This window comes from Bos taurus, chromosome 7 (assembly GCF_002263795.3).
Source record: "Bos taurus isolate L1 Dominette 01449 registration number 42190680 breed Hereford chromosome 7, ARS-UCD2.0, whole genome shotgun sequence".
Taxonomy (NCBI): Eukaryota; Metazoa; Chordata; class Mammalia; order Artiodactyla; family Bovidae; genus Bos; species Bos taurus.
Genome location: NC_037334.1, coordinates 96,432,600 through 96,447,080, shown reverse-complemented (window position 1 = coordinate 96,447,080; position 14,481 = coordinate 96,432,600). Strand labels below are relative to the sequence as shown.

General features: G+C 38.5%; 1 protein-coding gene across 4 annotated transcripts in view; it reads right to left on the bottom strand.

The window, feature by feature from the left end:
- LNPEP (leucyl and cystinyl aminopeptidase) overlaps positions 1–14,481 on the bottom strand; it is a 102,748-nt gene that overhangs the window by 27,971 nt on the left and 60,296 nt on the right. For 3 of the 4 annotated variants that reach the window (XR_009495355.1, XM_059888834.1, XM_002689410.6), the window contains 6 exons: positions 13,544–13,698; positions 11,815–11,928; positions 10,072–10,206; positions 4,954–5,085; positions 2,439–2,599; positions 795–883 (listed from right to left, as the gene is read on the bottom strand). Coding sequence is in view for 3 of the 4 variants with exons in the window: in XM_059888834.1 (XP_059744817.1) it covers positions 795–883; positions 2,439–2,599; positions 4,954–5,085; positions 10,072–10,206; positions 11,815–11,928; positions 13,544–13,698 (786 nt within the window). In the remaining variant the exon portion in view is untranslated. The remainder of the gene's footprint in view (positions 1–794; positions 884–2,438; positions 2,600–4,953; positions 5,086–10,071; positions 10,207–11,814; positions 11,929–13,543; positions 13,699–14,481) is intronic. The other variant, XM_059888835.1, reaches the window with a different exon arrangement.

Below are 14,481 nucleotides of genomic sequence, written 5' to 3'. Positions count from 1 at the left end.
CGTCACTAAGCTATACTTCCCTCTCAACGATAGAGGGCTGAACACCAGATCCAAATTCAAACAAGAAATCTTCCCTTTCCATGAATCTCAAGTACCACTAACAAGTCCTGCAGAACGCAAGAGCCTCATGTTTTCAGGATGTAAATTAAGATGCTACACGGCGTGGCACTTGGTGGTATTTAACAGATGGTCAGAAACTACATTTCAGTTTCTTTTTATAGACCCCTTGTGGGTCTGCATATACAATCTGTACATTTTATTATCACCCTCCACAACCATACTTTCTAGTCCTATTTTCTCATTATCAAGAAACGTATACTATGTCTACAGGACATCTTGTAGTAACTATTTACTACAACTCTGCATCATGAATCAACCTCTGCCATGCCTAAGAATCATCTAGGGTGCTTATAAAAAAGTAGTGGGCCCAGCCCAACCCATAGAGAGTGGACAGCAGAGTATCCTTTGGAAACTCATCTTCTACTTGTTACTCTGTAACATAAAATGGTTATCGTGAATACAAAAACACAGCATTTGCTATTTTCTACAGCAACTGCTAGCATATTCAGTGCGGTTTTTCAGACCTTATTTCGCGTGATTAAGAAAGACCAGTTTAATGTATGATATTGCGTACAGAATCAATCTCACTTTAGCCACACTTTCTGTAGGTGTCTCATAGAACCAGCTCATAGCTGTGCACACTGGAAAGTGTCATCTCCTCTCTGCTGCCTGGTTAAGATTTTTAGAAAATATGCTGTTTCTAATTTATCAGAAAAGTGTTAAAAGAGTCAAACCTGATTTCTTGTCCAATAAAGATACTGATCGATGCTTTGAGTAATTTTTTCCATCAGTGATGTAGGATAGTGGAATATGCCACAGAGAGCTGTAATAAAAAGAAAACACTGGAAGATTATTAACTCTTTCCAATAGTTCAGTCAGTTACACATACTTTGTTGAGTGGTTTCTTCTTTGCCAGGAAGGTGAGATTTTTCGAGTTATTTCGAGAAAGGAATAACCTTGTTAGGTTTTCTAAGAACTTATGATCACAATACATTTAAAAACACTCTAACCTGAGGGTGCAAAAGAGATCTGTTGTTGCTGTCCAGTCACTAGGTTGTATCTGACTGTGACCCCGTGGACGGCAGCACACCAGGCTTCCCTGTCCTTCGCTGTCTCCTGGAGTTTGCTCATGTCCATTGAGGTAGTGATGCTCTCTAACCATCTCGTCCTCTGTTGCCCCCTACTCCTTCTGCTTTCAATCTTTCCTGGCATCAGGGTCTTTTCCAATGAGTTAGCTCTTTGCATTAGGTGGCCAAAGTAATGGAGCTTCGGCTTTAGTATTAGTCCTTCCAATGAATATTCAGGACTGATTTCCTTTACGATGGACTGGTTTGATCTCTTTGCTGTCCAAGGGACTCTCAAGAGTCTTTTCCAACACCACAGTTCAAAAAAACCAATTTTTTTGGTGCTCAGCCTTCTTTATGGTCCAACTCTCACATCTATACATGACTACTGTAAAAACCAAAGCTTTGACTATATGGACCTTGGTCAGCAAAGTAAATGTCTTTGCTTTTTAATATGCTATCTAGCATTGTCATAGCTTTCCCTCCAAGGAGCAAGTGTTTTTTTTTTTTTTTTTTTTTAATTTCATGGCTGCAGTCCCCATCCACAGTGATTTTGGAGCCCAAGAAAATAAAATCTGTCACTGCTTCCACATTTGCCCTATCTATTTGCCATGAAGTGATGGGAGCAGGTGCCATGATCTTAATTTTTTGAATGTTGAATTTTAAGCCAGCTTTTTCACTCTCCCCTTTCACCCCCATCAAGAGGCTCTTTAGTTCCTCTCCACTTTCTGCCATTAGAATGGTGTCATCTGCATATATAAAGTTGTTGATATTTCCACCACTAATCTTGATTCCTTTAGCCTGGCATTTCAGGCAACGTATTCTGCATATAAATTAAATAAACAAGGCAACAATATACAGCATTGTTGTACTCCTTTCCCAATTTTGAACCAGTTGGTTTTTCCATTTAAGGTTCTAACTGTTGCTTCTTGACCTGCATATAGGTTTCTCAGGAGACAGGAAAGGTGGTCTGGTATTCCCATCTCTTAAGAATTTTCACAGTTTGTTGTGATTCAGTCAAAGGCTTTCATGTAGTCAGTGAAGCAGAAGTAGATGTTTTTCTGGAATTTCCTTTTCTTCTCTATGATCCGATGAATATTGGCAATTTGATCTCTGGATCTTCCACGTTTTCTAAACGCAGCTCGTTCATCTGGAAGTTCTCGGTTCGTGTACTGCTGAAACCTAGCTTGAAGGATTTGGAGCATCACCTTACTAGCATGTGAAGTGAGTGCAGCTGTACAGTAGTCTGCATGTTCTTTGGCACTGCCCTTTTTTGGCATTAAAGAGATAGCAGGAGAGACAGTGGGTTCTCACCTTGCATCTGAAGGCTGAATTTCAGGCTTAACATTCAAACAGAATCTTTCCTGTTGTACCAGAATTTGTTTTCCTTTTCTCTGAACAGTCACTAAAGGAAATCCTTTCTGCAGGGTCCAGGTTCTCATCATTTTCTTTACATCTAGTGTTTTGTTTGTGAACTACGGAAAGAAGAATAGATTATTTTTCTCAGAGATAAAGAGTCTAAAAAGTTTATAGTATCTTTCCCTCTTTCCCTACCACAATGCACCCATGCTGAGTTGAATTTATATTTCTACTCTAGGTAAATGAGCAATTGCTAAAAAGAAAGTAACCTGGACTAGAAATAAATGAAAACTAAAGAGAGTGAGAGAGGCAGCATATGTTGAAAAAGGCAGCACAGATGCTATACACCAACTATAGGTACATTAAAATCCCTAAGAAGGGATAAGCACTCTTTCAGGTCACAATACTACTGTTTAGAAGGTTTGCCTAAGGATACATAGGCGAGAAATTAGAAACACTACTTTTATTCCTGTTAGTCAGGTAGATCCAGAGTTCTCTTTATTCCCCAGACCCTCTGCTTTTACAAAATGGTGTGAAAGTGAAAGTTACTGGAGTCGTGTCTGACTCTCTGCGACCCCATGGACTGTACAGTCCGTGGAATTCTCTAGGCCAGAATACTGGAGTGGGTAGCTGTTTCCTTCTCTAAGGGAATCTTCCCAACCCAGGGATCAAACCCAGGTCTCCTGCATTGCAGGCAGATTCTTTACCATCTGAGCCACCAGGGAAGTCCATTACAAGTGGTAAAGCTCATCTTTTTAAGAGCTCATCCTGTGGGAGGGCCCTAGAATGGGAGCAGCAGCTGCTGCAGAGGAGTGAAATATAAACAGGTCGGCTGCCCAGACTTTTAGGTCTCTCTAGAAAACAGTGGTGAACTTTTTCCTAGACACATAGTCCCTTCCCCACAAAATACATGAATTGATCTATAAAATCTAGAACCCAGTGTCAGAGGTTCACAGGCCCTCTAAAGCTTACTGTCCCTAAGACATCTGGTATCAATGATTAAGAAGCAATTTTTGAAGCCGGTGAGTTAAATTTATGATTGAAATTATTTTTCTAAATTACATATGGATTTGAATTGCAAGCAACTCAAATCATCAAGCACTTAAAATGGTACAATCATTTGGTAATATCATGCCACTGTGACTGGCCTTACCTCAGTTGACATACACCTACTTATTTAAAGCCAGAAAGGATGGAGCAAATCTTTCTAAATGCACTGTGATACTAACCTTACATGTTCAATGGCTCTGATCTATTTCTTTCTGGACAAGGGGTTGGGAAGAAAACAAAACTGCCCCAAAGCAAGGCACTTCTGGGTCTTTGAAACAGAACTGAAATGAAGAGGCCAGTGCATAATTTGATGCTGATGCTGAAACATGTGAGGATAATATTAGGGGCTAGGTCAGGATAGGAAAGCACCATGATGCAAAAGCTGAAGTCAGTGACGAAGGCAGAAATATATTCTAACTGGCAGGAGATAATACATTGAGTACAGAGTAAATAATGTGGCTTTCAGTTGAAATACTACTACATGATAAGAAGAAAAACGATCATTTAGAAGCAACTCTTAGGTGATAAGGACTGATCCTTCTTCTCAAAGAGAACTGAGAGAGTAGGGAAGATATATCTTCTGGGAAAAGGGTTAACAACTAACTAGAAGGTACCAAATTTCAGATAAAGCAAGGAAGCAGAGAGAGCATACGGAAAAGCTTCAGAGCAGGGGTTCTTCACCCAGAATCCAGAAAACACTGAAACTGCGTGTGACATCTTGCATCTTTGTGGATTTTGGGGCGAATATGTCTATAACTTTCATCAAATGTTCAGATACGTCTGTGATCTTCCAAAACATGAAAAACCATTGATCTCGATGAGGGTAACAAATTCAAAGGCTTATCAAGGCTACGCAGTCAGCATGTGTGCGTGTGATGCAAGCTGAGTTCAGGCACTGTTACAAAGCATAGCTTCTAACTAATGACACTACTTGTTAGAATCTGTAGGCACAACCAAATCCAAGCAGCAAAATGATCTGAGGGCAGAACTCAGCTATGGTCGCCAGACTGTGACATGTCATCTGTAACACTTTAGTGGCGTATGGCCACCAAAGACAGGAAGAGTCACAGGGCAAAGTATAGAGCAAAAAATTCACGAATGAAGGCAGAAAAACGGCAAAAACATTAGAAAAGAGAACTTTCCTACAAGGTAGGAATAGAGATTAAGATATAGACTAAAGGTGCTTATATAAGGCCTCATGCAATTTTTTTATTTTTGGCAATTAAGCCTAGTACTTCCATTTCATGACTTTTAATTCTGTGCTTTTACTCATAAACATTTATACACTAAGTTCCATTCCTCTTTCTCTTAAAAACTGTCCTTGATACCATAGCTTATTTACATACCTGACAAAAATATTAAATACAAGAACCCCTCTCTTCTTACTTCAAGAGCTAAATAAAATATCCAGGTCACTTACCTCGTTAAAACTATCCCACAGGTCATCACTGTGAATGGATGTATAGCTATGATTATGCAGGTAAAGAATAATGGCATGTTGAAATATATCTTCACTAAGGTAAGTTTTCAGCATCAACAGTAGGGAAGCTCCCTATTCCCAAAAAGAAAAAAAAGAAAAGTGAAAAACGGACAAAAATAATAGAATACAATAAGATTATAGAAATAAGAACCTAAAATTCAAAATACAATCATTCTAAACAAACACTTTAATAACCCAGTTATAATTCGTTGTTATTTTGTTTCACGTAACCAGTTGTGGACTATGGCCAAATTGTCTTAAAAAGTATTTTAAAGAATTTTAGAAAAAACTAATTCTTTAAAAATTATTTTAAAGAAGTTAAAAAATAAAAATACCTATGTGCACTAATTCTTCTATGGGCCATTTTGTGTAGTCTATCGATTACTCGATGTTTCAGTGTTAATATTAAAAAGTTAAGTGTTTATACATATATTTTTAACTTTAAAAATAGCTGAATTTTCTGTGGCATCCCCCCCCCCCCCACCCCCTGTGCTTGAAGTCCCAGCTGACTTCATGGGCACACAGCTGAACTCTCAGAAGTCTCTTTGCTAGAGAGTACATTAATTCCCAGTTTTAAGGTGTCAAATTTCTGAAGTATCCAAGATCTCTCTTCTTCTTGCAGAGTCACTTCAAATATGTTCGGAACATATGAATGTGTATATAGGTAGTAAGCACACACTAATAATTCAGAGTCAGACGTGGAACTATTAAGGCCACGCTATGTTATGATGCATGTCACCATCCCCAGTTTTAAAACAGCAACCACCTCCTCCACATTCAAAAGCAATTTATATCACACTTCCTGCATCTGCTATAGAGATGTATTTATTTCCTCTTCTAGACTGTAAGCTAATTTAGGGAAAAACAGAAGCTAGGAGCTCAACTCCTATGACTAAAATAATGCCTACTACATAGAAGGCACTCAAATGCAAAAAATTCTGAATGACTGAATTTCTGATAAAAAAAATGTAGCAATGTTAAGTCATCAAGATTACAAGATACATATAACTGAACTTAATACTTATTACTCTCTTATTTTTGTATCACACTTCAGTGGTACTTGTTGTATAAATTTAAATAGTCATTCTTGTGCCCAATAGTCCCCCTCTCTTCTGCATCACTAACGTTTCCTCTTCACTGTAACACTGCAACACTCATTTGGAAAAAAAAAAAAAAAAAAACCACCCAGCAGTTCTCATTTTAAACAGAAGTCGTGCTTCCTTTCCTTAACCTCACGCCTCCTCCAGTTATCACCGTATTTCTCGTCCCTTCTTCGGAAAGTCAGTTCTTCAAAAGAGCTGTCTGCATTTGCCGTGTTCCTTTGCTCTGTTTCCATTTCCTCTTGAGCCATTTTCCACCCGTCATCACTCCACTGGAAGTGGTTTTATGAAGGCCACTGGTGAGCCTTACGGTGTCAAACCAATGTCAATTCTCAGGCTCAGCCACGAGCAGCATCTGATATGACCGATCACTCGCTCCTCCGTGAAAGTCATCCTGCCCTTGGCTTTGGCACGTCACTCCTGATTCCCCCCCTGTGCACTGGGCATCCCTCTCTCTCTCTTTTGCTGCATCCTCCTTATCTTCTCAAGGACTAACTTTTAGTGTCCCTGGCATTTAATCTTCAGACTTCTTTTCTTCTCTAAAGTCACTTTCTTGTTGATCTTCTCAACCACAGGGCTTTTACATGACCCCCAAATTTATATATCTAACCAGACTTTGCTTTAATTCCAGGCTCATATCCAATTACACGCCTACTATTTCCACTTATGTGCCTTAAACTTACTCAAAAATTGACCTTTTCTTCCTTCTTGTCCTAAATATACTCTTCCAATAGTCTTCTCATTTCAACAAATGAAAACTTCATTTTTCCAGCTGTTTAGGCAAAAATTTTGAAGTCATCCTCGACTCCTCTCTTAACTCGACGTCTAATCCATTAGCAAATTCTACTGGACTAAACTTCACAGTACATTTCAAAACCAAACATGGCTTATCACGCTCACTACTATCACCTTTATCTGTGTCGCCATTTCCTTGCTACTGGTCTATTACAACAACCTCCCAACTAGTCACCTTGATTCCACGTGATGTTGAAGGCTGACTTATTCCAAAAATAAATAAACCATACGATGGTACTCCTCTCCTCAGATGGCTTTCATTCCACTGTGCATAAAATCAAGGTCCTTATCAAATCTAATAAGATGATCTACAATGATCTGGCCCCTTATAATCCTTCTCACTTCCTCTACTATTTTCCCTTGCATTTATTCCTCTCCAGACACCCTGGCTCCTTGCTGGTGCTTAAACACGCCAACCAATCTTCATCTCAAGTTGTGTGGGTCCCCAAAACAAGTCCCAGATATGGTAGAAGGACTCACAGGACCAGGACTGAGTACACAGTCATATTCACCACCATGATTTATATTTCTGTGAAAGGACGTGAAGCTAAATCAGCTAAGGGAAAAGTCTCATGGGGTGAACAAGTACAAGCTTCCAAAAGTCCTCTGCAGGATGGAGAGGACTTAATTCTCCAAGCGACCACTTGTGACAACACGTATGAAATCCTGGCTATCGGGGGAGTTCCTCGGAGACTCAGTACCCATGATTTTTACTGGGGGGCCAGTCATGCAAGTATCTTCTGCTAGCAAGGACCAAAATTCCAGACTCCCAGAGGGAAAGGAGATATTTACCATAAACTACACTGTTCGCACAGTGTGGGCACAGTGAGTCATTCTTATCAGGGAATGGAGAGAACTCTCCCCAAATCCAATCTGCCAGGAATTAGCCAAGGTCGAGCCTCACAATAATGCCTTTCTAAGGACAGCAGTCTCAGACCTACTATGCTACTGATGTCTGCCCACAAGCCCTGTGCACTGGTTATACCCACTGCCTGGGACATTTTCCCCCTAGAAGTCCACATGGCTCGTTCCCTCACATCGTCCAGATGGTATTCAAATACCACCTTATCAGTGGTCTTCCCCAGCCATCTTATACAAAGCAGCCTTTCCCTTGTCATTCTCATTTTCCTTACTGTGCTTCATTTTCATATCCGCACTAACCACCAACACAGTATATTTCATTCATTTGTATTATGTATGTCCCTATCTCTGACCCCAGAAATGGAAGCTCCATGGTACAAGCAACATAGTCTGCCTTCTTTCCTGATCTATTCCCGGTACCTAGGAAAACACCAGGTACGTGGTTGGTACTTGTATAATTTGATAAATGACTGAATTATCATAAGGCAACATGCATCAGAATTAGGCTTAAAGATTATGAAGATCAAATAGAATATGTCTGCCAAACACATGACTTACTGTCAAACACTGACACTTCTTCTTATACACAATTATCCAGTGAACTATTTTTCTCAATTCTGTGGATGGGACATTTGCCAGATTCCCAATTCTGAAATAAGTACTTACCATACTGACAGGCATAAGGTATGTTACCATACTGACAGGCATAACGTATGTTATGGAAGCAAGATGCTCAGAAGACACTGAATTCTGGGTTTGGAGGATGGGGGTCAGAGAAAGAAAGAGCTCTATAACAAGAGATCCTGAAATAACTGTTCTGTGTAAGAAAAGAACTGCAAGTTGTAAAATTTTCTTTATTGGTAGCGCCAGGATGGGCTTTAAAAATCACAGCCCATAGCAGTAGCTCTAATTGGAATATATTCATATAGCTAACTGTACTCCTGATTTCCTCATTTAGTAACAGTACTACCGTTCTCCCTGCCAGTCAGGCTTGAACCTGGAAAACATTTCTGCCTCCTTCTTCACCTGCCTTGACCTATCACTAGGTCCTTTAAGCAGTTCCCTCTGCCCAGGGGTTTTTTCACACCCATCAGTTTCCCTCCACTCTCACTACCACTCCTAATTTTAAACTTTTACCATTTCATGCTTCAACTTCAGCAGCAATTTCCTGATTTAGGTCTCTCTCCATTTAAATCTATTTTGTAAACTGAAGCAAGTTAATTTTCCTAGTCACTTGAATCTCAAAGCCATTCCTCTATTTAAAAATCTTTTAAAGCTTCCCACTGATTATAGAAAAAGTCCAGATTCCTGATGGCATTTAGGACCTTCTACAACTGAGCTCCAACCTACCTTTCTCATCTTTCCCTACCCTACATGTGGCTTCCACTGCAAACATTTACCCCCTAAACAAAAATTCCCTGCCCATTAGTATTACTGACTCTTTTTTGCAGACCTCATCATGCCATTCTTGCCCTATTCTATTGTTCCCATTGCTCTTTACCTATATGTTTTTCCTATTATTTAGTTTCCATGTTCTTCCAAGAAATTTCTCACCATGATCCCAGGCAAAAATACTCTGTACCATTCCCTTAGCACACATTCTTTCTTACTGCTTCACAAGTACTCTCTACCTAAACTCTCTGTTTCTTGATGACATGAACTGTAACTCATATGCTTTGTATATCTTCTTCTCTGTTCAGGATGGGAATTCAATTTATTGATCTTAATCTGGTAACCAGACTAAGGAGACAAGTAAGCTATAAAATTCAGCCCTCCTTCCCTACACAAATGTGATACCCGCCTCTCCTATTCTCTGACTTATGATGATCCTAATCAGGTCTTTAAATTTCTGTTTTTGCTTTACTTCCATACCTGGAGTCTATGTTTCTAATTCTACAATAGAATCTTTGATTCATAAAAAATCTCCTTTTGTTTACCCGTTTTGGCAGTTCTGACTTTGGAACACACTTCAGTCCTGAATAACACAGCCAAAGGCTTAGAGCCTCCCCCGGACATATTCTACCTGTAGATCTGGACAGTGATCCAACTTTAAAAGATACATTACTATAAGATCTGGTTAACTAGCCAGAATACTAGTTAGAGAACTTAAGAGACAGAGAAAGAAAGAAAAACCTAGATCAAGTTAAGACCCAGATTTAAGTAGAAGCAAACATCTTAAAAATTTAACAGGAAAATTGAAAATAATACTGTTTAATCTTTAAAATAATCTAAATCAGGCAGCTTGCTTACGTATGAAATTAATTTGTAACCCACTCCAGGTACTTTTTGTGCATGGCAATACCTTAAAATAGGAAAGAGAATCAAACATTTCTTCAATCTGTTCTGAAGACTCAACAGATGATGATGATATTGGATGGGATGAATTCAACGAATCTTTTTTCATGGTTTTAAATCGAGCATCTAAGAAATCTTCATACTACAAAAAATGAAACAGAATAAAGAAACTATGAACAGAATTAAAGACAGAGGCAAGTTTAGTAATTATTGATAGGAATTAGACTAATTACTGTTTAAGGTCATTATAAAAAAAAAATCAACTAGCTTCGCTAAACTTTAGAAATAATCTGTTGAAGATATAGGAAGAATGTGACATTTATGCGTATTCCTTAAATTTGAAAATAAAATTACAACTTCCACAAAAATAAGTGTTTCCTAAACAACAGCACAAGGATAAATTAAGAGTTTATTACTAAAGCAACCATATACTAAATCCAGATGTTCATTTGATTATTTAAAAATGGCTAGTGAATATTTGTAAAATAAAACCTTAAATTAAAAAAAAAAAAAAGGAACTGCTCCTTAAGTTGATTTCTCATACATAATCCAGCTTTTCTATTGAGATAATATACATTTCCCTCGACTGAGGCTATTCTTAAGTAAAATATAAGTCTTAAACAGAAAGAAGTCTGAGAGTTCAACAGATGAGTTCCTCTAGAATATATACTAAAAGCTTTTAAACATTCTGGGCACCACCAAGTGGTGAAACTGTATATCTCTTTGTTTAATTAAGAACCATACCCAGATTTACATTACTTTGCTTATTAATATTCTAGCTTAAACTGAGTTCATTTTACCACTTGAAATCTCTGAATAGGCCCTACACAAAAATTTCAAACTGAAAGTTCTGAGAGTACTCGTCTTTTGAAGCAATTTTGGATCATACAATCAAGAAGCTTAATAGACAGTCACAGAATTCTACAGTAGAAAGGGATCCTTATACTTTTCCATTTACTGCTTGAATTATTCGGCAGTATCTGTCATATATGACCTGAGCTGTGTGCTGTGCGCTTAGTCGCTCAGTCATGTCCGACTCATTGCGACCCCATGGACTGTAGCCCGCCAGGCTCCTCTGTCCATGGGGATTCTCCAGGCAAGAATTCTGGAGTGGGCTGCCATGCCCTCCTCCCATATACGACCTAGTATGTCCAAATCTCTCTAAGGAGAAGAAACATCTCCGGAGAGTCTAAGAACACAGTAACAACATTATCATGCTCTCTGTAAAAGAATGGGATTCCTCGTCTTTGAAACGGGCACAAAATATGGTTTGGACCTAAAAAGAGCAAATTATTTGTCTGTATCAACGTGTGTATCACTGTTGTAAGAATGATCACAGTGATAATAGCATTGCCACAAAATGTCTTAATTTCTTCTCTATAAGTAGGATAAAAAGTTTTATTTTGCAAAAAAAAAAAAATGCTTTTCAACTCTATTTAAATTCCTTAAAGCAGAAGGGCCACATCTATTAAACACAGAATTTAGCAAAGCAATTTAAAATGTTCATCTTAATGACAAGGTCTAAAGTAATTTCACATAATTTCTGCTTTCTGAAATACATCAGTACCTAAAAGCACAATTTTCACTGTCAAATCTCAAGAGGTATAGAGATCAGTAACATGGCTCAGTTTTATTGTATTTTTCTAGAAATATTTTCATTGCTCCAAATGCATGGAAAATACATGTCCAGTATGATTGGACTATTTTTCTTCCTGGCATTCACAGTGGGCCTAACAAACAGCGTACTTACACTGGAGAGCTCTCCGAATATTTTTTCCAAAGAGAAATACTCCATGAATGTAGCAAAACCTTCATTTAGCCATACATCATTCCACCACTGCATTGTTACCAGATTACCAAACCACTGCAGGGAAAGAACAAACAACTAACCAACTTCACATTCTCAGGAATTTTCTAATAATTGAATTGTCAGATTTATCACCTATAACCAGATTACAACTACTTAAAAGTATACTTATTGTAGTTTAAACAAACTATATTCAACTTTAAGTCTTAGAAATAAATTGTATTTGTAATATAAATTTACTTTAAAACTAAAACTGCATACATTGAATAAATTCACTTTTAAAGTAAAATTATAAATTTAACATTTTACCTTAAATAAAACAAACAAAGACAACTGGCTTATTTATCAGTTTAACATACACGCTGTATACTAGGTAGACAAAAACTGTTTTTAGTCACCTCATTAAAACATTTCCTCGATAAATTCCTCTACTTTGTAGTATCAACTTAGCAATATTATTTTCCATCATGTCTACAATCATCATGACAACCAAAAAATGAACGTCTATATGAGGGATGCTCCTATAGTCAGAGAGCCTGGGCTGCATGTTTCTCCTCAGTCACCACATTGAGTATTTACATGATTCAAAACAGAATTCAAACATTCCCTAAGAAATTTGGCATGCATACAAATAAATAAAATCAGAAAGACTTTTAAATGGCTTTTTTCCATGAAGTAATAAGAAGAAGGAAAAAGAAGACGAGACACCCCTAAAAAAATGCATCTCAAAAATCCCTGAAATAAGCGTGGTTAATAAAAAGTGTGCAGTTCAGTCACTGTGGCCAAGGGCTCAGCTCAAACCATCAGCAAAATGATAAGATTATTAGGTACTGAAACAAAGCACTATGGAGAATCACAAAAGCATATTTTCAAAGATTAATATCTTAAAAACCTCTTTCAGAAGAAGATGAAAAAAAAAAAAGAAGATGACTTCTAAGTCGTACAGAAGTACAAGGGAAACACTCCTGCCGTGGTGACGGCCGGCCCCAGGAATGGCAGACCTGGAGCAGGTCCCCGAAAAAACAGTCTGTCTACATGCGTAACTGTAAGAGTAGATAAGCACTCGCTTCATTAGCCAGCCTGTCACGAACTCCTCACAAGGCCGGGCGCGCTGCGGACTGTGGCTGAGGTCAATCGGCCAGAGCACATCCCACTCTTGCCTACCTCCTCCCACCGTCGGGACACCCCGACTACCCCACCCTGATGAACACCGCATCAAGGGCACGAGAGGGACCAGGTACTGGGGAAGAAAGAGTGAGGGTCATGCACCCATATAATTTTCCTTCCTTTTCTCTACATCATACCCAGTACCTTCCCAATCCCAAATTAAGAACCCAGTTTTTAGCAGGAGACAAAACGGTAAATCTAGTCCTGACTACTATAGTCCAAGGAGAAGAGGCGTGCAACTCAGGGAAAACTTTCTTCCCCATCAAGTTATAAAATGTCAGAGAGATAAAGGAAGTCAAAATGCTTGATAAACTGTAAAATCCTATAACAACTGTTAGACAACATTTTTATCCAAAAATTTAAGTTTGTGTTAAAAAAAACAAAGCACCATTGTATTATGAAAGAATATAAAGCTGAATTATTATTAGCATCTCAATGTATTCTAAAACTCCAGGACATGGAACAGACCACAGGTGTGAGACATAATAGCCTTGGTTGCTGATACCTGATGGGCCAGCTCGTGAGCGATGACTTTAGTAACCAGCTTTCTATCTGCCACTGAAGAAGTATTAGCATCATACAGAAGTGTCTCTTCTCGGAAGGTGAGCAAACCCCAGTTTTCCATTGCTCCTGCTTCAAAGTCAGGAATAGCCACCAAGTCTGGATATAACAGGAAAGAAGTGGTCAACTCTCCTCCATCTAAGGCACTCCTTAGTTAAATCCAAGTATTTTACCCAGTGGTCTATCAGTAAGGTCACTGTATCAGTAAGTTCATTTTACATACTCCTAGGAAAAGGAAATGGCAACCCACTCCAGTGTTCTTGCCTGGAGAATCCTAGGGATGGGGTCGCACAGAGTCGGACACAACTGAAGCGACTTAGCAGCAGAGGCAGGGAAAGGAAACTTTCTAGCTCATGTGCTCCTTACCTACCTGTGAGCTGAGAAGATCTGATCAACCACCTACAGAGTCATTGTTGCTCTGTCCCTTAGCAAGAGAAGGGAGATCTAATTCCTTCACAGTGAAGAACTTTTCAGAACAAGGAGGACAGAAGGCAGGGCCAACACTCTTCCAGCTAAAATCAGCACCCTGTTGAATGACACTGAAGTACTCTTGCTTTCCTGAGCTCTCATTACTCCTATTATTATTCGAATTAGGAATTTCTTAGGAAATTGGAGTTAGTCCAACTCCAGGTTAAGCCCTAAGTAAATCCCTACTTACACAGCACCTTTGAAACAGTCCCATAAACTTCTAAATGCTTTAAGCTACATATTCAGACGTATCTATGGAATCTAAATAATCTTAACACATACAAACAATTCTTAAAGCAAACAATTAACAGAGTTTCTTGGTTTCCCTTTGAAATAACTTTGGCAAAAGTTCTTTCTGAAAAGATTTGCAACCTAAATCTAAGTTATTATTGTAATGAAATTGGAGGCATTGTT